At 38.8% G+C, this 8346-nt stretch overlaps 1 protein-coding gene across 1 annotated transcript; it reads right to left on the reverse strand.

The window, feature by feature from the left end:
* Nucleotides 1-515: 515 nt before the first annotated feature.
* On the reverse strand, nucleotides 516-7528 carry LOC116430960 (trypsin 3A1-like). Its single transcript, XM_076365679.1, has 9 exons — nucleotides 7450-7528; nucleotides 5418-5551; nucleotides 4952-5056; nucleotides 4441-4609; nucleotides 3941-4100; nucleotides 3053-3258; nucleotides 2079-2284; nucleotides 1309-1366; nucleotides 516-660 (listed from the first exon to the last, which is right to left on the reverse strand). Exons 1-9 carry the CDS (start codon nucleotides 7526-7528, stop codon nucleotides 530-532), a joined length of 1248 nt encoding a protein of 415 aa, XP_076221794.1. The 3' UTR covers nucleotides 516-529.
* Nucleotides 7529-8346: the final 818 nt, after the last annotated feature.

The following is an 8346-nucleotide window of genomic DNA, read 5'->3' on the forward strand; positions in this document are numbered from 1 at the left end:
AAGTGAAATTAACCAGTATACAATATTCTTCGCGCTTAACCGTGGATTTTATTGGGGAACAGTTTATGCATATAAATACGGAGTGTCGCAGAAATATTTAGTAAATATACTCTTTATTTAACAATCATTTTTACAGGAAATGCGACACGACAGAGGCACGGCACTTCTTCGTGTATTTATGTACATAGGACTAGATTTATCTTAATTAAGTGCAACGAATTAACGATAACAATAAATTAATGATTCAAAACGATAACTCGATGGTAAGCGGTTTGCAGCTATTTACAGATATATCTTTGCCATACTGAATACGGAAATAATCAAGAGCACGCGATGGCGGGGACTATCGTATGTACTATATCTTAATACTGATCGTTCTAGTTTCACTGGGTTGTCTTATACAGCTGAATAGGTACTAACATAGGTTTAAGGTTGGAAAGGTGCTTGGTCGTTTCTTCGTCTGTTTGTTTAAAGTAACGATTATGTTTTGACCTAGTCGAGTGTTGTGGTTTCGAGGTTTGTCAAGAAGTTAGTGACGAGGCGGCGGGCACACGCATTCGTCATCGAGACGGTCCTTCAGCCAACCGAGATAATTAGTCAGTTTCGTGTAGATACCTGGGAAGTTTGGTCTCGCGCAGCCACGACCCCATGAAATGATACCTGCGCAAAAAATGGCTTTAGCAATTCGGAGGATTTATGTCGTATAATTCGTTACTTTCTGTATTTATCATTTTTCTTATATTCTCTATTTATTATTTTCCGTGTTCGTTTCTTTTATTATGGTCTGTATCAAGTATTTTTATTACGTTCCGCATTATGTCCTACAATAACGTGTTTAAAATGAAAATTTTAAACTAAACTCGACGCAAAATGGCTTCAGTGAATCGAAGTATTCATGTCGTATACTTCGTTACTTTCTGTGTTCGTTACTTTTATTATATTCTGTATTAAGTATTATTACATTCTGTACTCTGTTCTACAATCAGTGTCCAATAACGAAAACTTTAAACTGAACTCGACAAATCTAGATCTCGTGTACTTTCTTTGAATATAAATTTCTATTATCAGTCGTCAACCGTTAGGGTAAACATGGCACTAGAATAAATTACAAATTCTTGTCTTATTCTGATAAATGATTAATGATAAAGTAGTTTCATCGAGCACGGTAGTGAAAGAAGTCTCATAGTACAAAGAGTTAATTCGTCACGTGAAAATATTTAATGAACAATTCACGTTTCTCAATTGAAACATGACAAATTCTTCGATTGAATTGTCATAACTGTAACGAACATTTATTTAAAGTCTCACCTATTACTTCGAGGTGTCCGTAGGTTCCTTTTATGTGAAGAGGACCGCCGCTGTCACCCTGAAAGCAACATAAAACTTTAAATCGAAGATACCCACTATTTTTAGTACAATCAGTTATCATTGAAATATTCTTTTTATTGCGTTAATCTACGACAATGCAATCGATTCACTATTTTAATTGGACTATAAGTAAATGTGGTGATTGTAAAGACTTCAACGAGACCAACATTCTTTGTCTTTCTCTGTATTTTGATTTTAACATGAAGAAAATAATGGTAGATCTCTGAATTTAATGTCAGTATCAGTATTATCGAACTAAATCATCGGTATTTAGATGTACTGGGCCATAAAGAAATGCATCAGGGAAATATTATCATCATGAAAAGATTAAATACGTAAATCATAGGAGAGATAACGTGTGATCTAACAATCGCAGATGTTCCTCATAGTTGATTACTCGATTGCAATTTAAAAATCTCTTAACTCCTTGCCCTGTAACATCGCGTAAGATTCGTGGCGATAATTTCAAACAAAATGGAATGAACGTAAATATTACTCTGTTCTTTCGAATTCAGAATAAATAATATTTTTCTCCTATCGAATATGCTTCTCTGTTTCTCGATAAAACATTAACGATCAATTGATCGTATCGATCACAGTCGAGAAAGAAATCGCACGGCAAGTGATTAATAGAATATTAATTGATTACATTTATTATACGATTAAATATACGACGAACAGAAATGAGGCGGAAAGAGGTGAAAACTCACGAAACAGGCATCACGTTCGCCTTCCAAGTAGCCAGCGCAGAACATGTTCTCAGTGATCCGCTTTTTCTGATATCCGGCTTGATCACACTCTTCCTGAGATAAGATTGGAAGGTTAACTTTTCGCAATTCATTGCTCACAGCTTTATCCTCTCCGGTTCGACCCCAGCCGACCACCGTAGCCGTTGCTCCAGTATAATCGATTGCTTCTGGAAATGGTACAGGATGTCTCAACGGTTTCGTTTCTAACATTCAATACCTAAGAAATCAAATCCTCTAACTTTTATACAACTTTCTGTAGATTCACTGTCGCGGTACTTTTACTAAGATCACCTAACTTTCGTATCGAACGAGCAACATTGGGGAAAATTCACGAATTAACACTAAATAAGATAGCTAGCGTCGAGATCATCTACCTTTCGTGAAGAATTGAATGTTTACAATTATCGCTACAAGTTTAGACACTTAACCGAGGTAACAGATGTAACGTGAACATAAAGAATCGTGTAAATTTTGAAGGGAACGAGTTTTACTTTTCATCCAGTTACGAATTCGCACGTACACACGTGAGGCAGTGATGAAGTAGTTACGGACATTTCTGGTCTGACTTCTCTGCACTGCTTATCGTTATCTGTGGAAGTCTATTATGGATTATAGTGACCTAACGAAACCGTTCGAATGTTTTTTGATTGGAACGTTACGTTCAATGGAAAGTTTTCTGTAAGCTACTTCTTTCGAGAAGAGAATCATAGGAAACCGTCATACGACTGAATGTTTACTATTATTTTTGTATATTCTAATTGAATTTTGTTCCAGTATTATTTCCTCGTAGACGCTTCGTTTCATGTTAGTCAATTGCATCTGTTCGTAATCTGAATTATTCTAGATTCGATTGTCTCAAATCGACTGTCCACTGTACCCGTTCTCCTTTTTCGCGGAATTGTTGCATAATTCTTCGGCAAAACGCGAATACTCACTGTCTTCGGGCAGACATGCAGTTCTCACGATACCATTCACGTCCACCGGACGATCCATTTCGACGATGGCGATGTCGTTGTTGAACGTGTACGAGTGAAAGTTTTCGTGGATAGAGACCGACTTGATGCGGCGCACTATCGCGGTCTTGCTCAAATTTGGACGGTCGCTGTCAGCTAAAGTTAACTTGATGCTCTTTATGTCGAATCTGGAATGAACGGTAATTGATTATCATTCACCTTACTTCGCGCTGATAATTTATACTAAACCAAATGATTTCTGAACAAATATTTTCGCTTCTTCACGCCGACAATTGATACTAAATTTCCAAATGATATCTAAAAAATATTTGCTAATGTTTGTTATGAACGAATAAAGGTGAACCGAGTTCGGTAACAATGCAACTTAACACTACACAGCCAAGCCCGTCGAAATGACGCATTTCAAATTTCTTATTTCACGTTGAAAATACTATTAACACGCTGACTGTCATGGGGGTCATCGATGACCCCCAACTAAATTGAATTACTATAGTTCACTCAATTAAACGACCATTATTTGGAAACATTTCTATATTACAAATAATGCTACTTAATTTCGTGACATTTAGCTAGAAGAACAATGCAATAATAACAATGCAATTCAATCAAAGGATTTAATATTATATTTTTTCATTTTGTGTATTTTGCTCTATGAAATCGTGCGGCGTTCAACGTGTTAAGGACCTTTGTTGGTGATTATTTTTTGGCTTTAGTCAAAATAACTTGTATTTTAAAGTTTTGTATATAGGATATCTTGATGTATTAAAATCAGTTAATATCATCGATCGACATGCTGGCTGTTCTTCTGTTAATTTGTATTTTAATACGCAATGATACGTCAATACTCACCCCTCCATACAATGAGCCGCCGTGAGCACGTGTCTTCGAGTGATTAAACTTCCGGCGCAAAAGAATGTACCGTGATTGCTCATGCTTACCATCCATGGATATTCGTAGACACTGGTTACGTTCCCACCGACGATTCTTATTTTTCTACCTACTCCGCACACTGCAATCGAAATATACACATTTAAACTGTTATTAAGTCGGAAAACAATAATCAACAATTTTTATAATCGGTGAATCTATTTCAATTTTGTAATATATCGACCATCAGATTATTGACACTATATCAGAGAAATGGAAATTTACACTGTTATTAAGTTTAAAAGTAACCATAAAGGTTCGTAACTGGTAAATCCTCTTCACCGATACATCGATAATCAGATTAATACTCGTTAACAAATTTCGTCGCAGATTCAAAGCTCACCGCCCGTTATTTTGGTGTTCAGTGATCTCTCACCCTAAGTAAAAGCATATAATCGACATTTATATTTCGTTCAATTTACCGCAATCGTCGCAGACGTTGGGTCTCTTCGAAGGACTCGAAGCCGGCGAATTGAAATCGATGTAAGTCACATCGTCTATGGGTTTCAGCTCCTCAGCATCGGCACTCGTGATGTTGTAATGTGTTTGAACGTTCGAGGTGGGCAGGTACTTCTTATTGATCCGTTTTACCTGAAGCAAATAAAAGCAAAAGCAAAACACATCAGAAAGCTGGAGCAAATGAAAAATTCGTAATCAGAACGGCAAGTTCGTCGAACCCCTAAAAACTACTTCGAAACGTTCAACTTCTAAAACCCCCAGATACATTTTAAACTCTGATCAATATCCCAGATCATTTCATCCAACTAACATTTCCAGCTGACACCCTTCCAAGTCGCCTTATCCCCAAAACGCGAGCAGCCAACAGGAAAACAAGTGAAAAACCGATCATCCGAGACACACGAGTATTTCCCCCGAATTTCATCGAAACAATGCCACCCGGTTCTAAAAAAGAAACATACGAGTGAAACTTACCACTGGGGGCAACGCGTAGCTGAAACAGCACGCACACAGCAGGATCACGAGTATCCGTTGCATCGCGGCGTGTATGGACGTGTCTTGCACGGTGTGTACAGGTGGCTACTCCGGATTTCGGTGCTGGTGGTCTGCTCGGCGTGATGATATGGTGGCTGTGGTGGCGGGCGTGAAAAGTCTAAAAGTATCGGGATCGTTTTGCCGTTTTATAGTAAATTATAACTATCGAAGAAGCCCGGCCGGCCGGTGTCGGTGGGGATCGTCAACCTTGAGTGGTGCGATTGCATTGGCAGATGTTGCATGTGACAGCCTTTAAATCAGCCGGCGTGTCCGTGTACGCGGCGTTGTCTCACCTGCACACAGCCCACCCGCCGCGGACACAACGATAAAACGCTGATTTTCAGCGTGTACGAACGAGCCCAGGTCGCGTGGTTGTGTTTGTCTCAGAGTTCTCAATATTAACCACCATCGAACGACCCAATGTCAAACACCACCTCTCCTCGCGTGCCTCCTCTTGTTGTATTGGCCTCTCCTCGGTGTTCTTCTCTCGGCGAGTAGGGCTCCCTTCTTCGTTCCTGACCCCCTGACACGTCCCGTGATCTAGGAAAATTGGATCAATGTCAGTTTCGTCAGCCGAAAGTCCTCGCGCTTCCCGTGCCCGTCTTCTGGCATTGTTCTTCTCGACGACGGAGCGGCGTCAGAGATAGCGCGCCGGATCGCTGATAGAAGGGGTTCCTTGCACGAGGAGTGGAACGCTTGCCGCGGTTACCGGTGGCTACGTGGTACACGCGTGTTTCTTGGAGCCGCTCGGCTTCGGACGGATCGCCGCGGTTTTCGTTGATCGGTTTGATAATATGGTTGTTCTATTGGTTGCTACAGTTGTTATAGTTGTTACATATTGCCATAGTTGTTATAGTTATTATAGTTGATATATATTTTTACGTGTGTCATATACACATTGTCATAGTTGTTATTTTGTCGATAATATAGTAGAATAACTGGAAATAGTTTCACTTGAATACTATAATGGATATCTGAGAAACCGAAGAAGATCTAAAAAAGTACCAAAACTAATTTCTCTCAATATTTAGCATACTGTTGCTCTATACGAAGTTCAGTATTAAACATCAATCTTTATAATTACTATATCAATCAAACGGCGATTAAAAGTCGTTTCCCCAGTTCAAAGGGTTAATTTTCACCTGTAACTAATAAAGTAACCTACTCTCTCACTACCAACAGATAACAGAAAACCATGATCATCACGCGGCGCGTGATTGGTCCTTCGGGCTAGGTACATTACACACTTAATGTTATTCGTCTCCAATCGGTTGACACTAAAGCCACCGAATAGGTCAACACGACCTATTCCCAATTTCCTCTTCCATAATCATTGAGAAGATACAAGCGTTTGTCAAAGAAACGACTAAGCAACCTAATTTGCCAATGTACAAATTAAAATATAAACCAATGAAAATCTCAATAAATCCAAATCGTGCAATATCTCCAGAGGAATAAAAGAAAGTTAATTTGACTGTTCTTGAGTGGTAGTTCTAGTGTTAAATGAATTATGCAACTCGCGGGTCGAGTTCCGGATCTCGTAGAACTTCGAGGATGAACCGCCAGGCCTGTTGCATCCGTGAAATAATTTCGCTGGAGGTGTAGGCGGGGAACGTTTCGCTACAAAGCTTATTCCAAGAAGTTTGATTCTATGGCGGTATTAGGTGGTTTCTGTTGCGCTCGAAAATCGGGTCAATGTAACAGCGGCGTGTCTTCGGATTTGCAAGACCGAACGGGGCAAACATCTAGCGGGCAACCGTGGAAACGGCCGTTCGACTGCTCGTTTTCCTTTGCCTGCTGCCCCAGTCTGCCGCGTGAGTTTTGTAACATCGCTGGAGCGAGGTTTCGCGTCCAACTAATTACACTTCGTTGCTTATCCAGGCTTACGAGGTGTCGAGATAATTAGTCGATCATACGATTAACGTTATCTTACGTAAATTTGCGCCGATCAAACAGCCTCGCTCGCTCGAATAACGATGATTAGGTTCACCCATTGTCGTTCAACGTTTATCCAAGGAGCTGTTTATTTCCCGAAAATAGAACTGTGGATCTCGTTTAACGCTAAGCGTACCGCGAACCGGTTAAATGACCGATTTTCAAATTTGATTAGAAAGTCTGCGTCTTCTATCGTTTGTAACTCTATGTCAGTTTCTATAGTGTTCGATTAATCAGTTTTACAACCGTTGCCTTTGCTTTCTTTTCTGTTTTCATTTAGAAAAATCATCCAACTTGTTTACCTTTGTTTTATAGTTATTTGACCGGTTAACCAACTGCATTCCTGAAACTGATACTTACATGTATCGATAGACACTGTTTTTGGACGTCGTATCTAATATTTTTATTAATACAATTATTTGTAAGTCTTGTAAAAATATATATGTAAGTTAATCAGTGTATTGCATCTTTATTTAGAAAAGTACGAAAATTAGTTGATGTACTTTCGAATTGTAACTGGGATCTATCGAAGTTCTTAATTTTGTGCAATTTAAATTCTAACGTGCTGTTTAAGATCTGCATAACTCATCTTTGCATCTTTGGATGCAGTCGCTTTCAACGATTGAATTTATTTGGGAAAAAGATGTAAGTTTGAATTTTCGGACTTGCGTTTCTTGAGACTCGAATGGCTCGAACATTGACGTTCTTTCACTCGTGAAAGTTTGAATTTAACGGGAGTAGATTTCGAATTTACGTTACCTTGGTTAATCACTTGTTTCTACGTAATTACAACTTTTCTATAGCTTTCTTTATGTCGGAATGGTTTATTGTAACATTTGTAAGGCTGCGAAGTTTATATTGTTTTAGCCTGTCACAAGTATTTGCATCTTTTACTGATTATTGCGGTATCGTTATTGCAAATTTTGATTGTTTTTTTAATACTGCGAAGCTTGTTCTTGTGTTCGATGGTATATCGATGATGATTGCTGTAAAGCAGTAGGTAATAGACTATCTTAGAGAGTAAGAAGATAATAATTTGCTGTGTTCGATGTTTTGTAAATAAAAAAAAAGCCGTAGGAATAAAGAATGAAACAGATAAATACATGATTTACATTTAAGCAAGAGTTGAGAAACGGTTGCGTTTATCGACTGCGGTGCAGTGAAATGCAATTAAGAGCGAGGGAATTGCTATCGCGCACGAAAGTGTCGGATAATTTATGCCCATCGTAACGGCCGCCACGATTTTTAATGTTTGCTTTGGATTCAATGTTAATTTGGAACATCGAAACTCAGCATACATTTGAATGTGTTTGTCCGTGATTTATATTAGCATCTAAACAGCTTCCTGAACTTGTAAATTTTATTACCGAGAAACGGGATACCGTGATTCCTGAGACTAT

This window comes from Nomia melanderi, chromosome 3 (genome assembly GCF_051020985.1).
Source record: "Nomia melanderi isolate GNS246 chromosome 3, iyNomMela1, whole genome shotgun sequence".
Lineage (NCBI taxonomy): Eukaryota > Metazoa > Arthropoda > Insecta > Hymenoptera > Halictidae > Nomia > Nomia melanderi.

Excerpts from the sequence above, each read along its gene's own strand:
- LOC116430960 (XM_076365679.1), bottom strand. The coding sequence starts at position 7,528 with ATGCAGATCTTAAACAGCACGTTAGAATTTAAATTGCACAAAATTAAG. Across the intron at positions 5,057-5,417 it reads TGACATTGGGTCGTTCGATG|CCACCTGTACACACCGTGCA; the intron begins GTGGTTAATATT and ends AATCCGGAGTAG. Across the intron at positions 1,367-2,078 it reads GCGAACGTGATGCCTGTTTC|GGTGACAGCGGCGGTCCTCT; the intron begins GTGAGTTTTCAC and ends TGTTGCTTTCAG.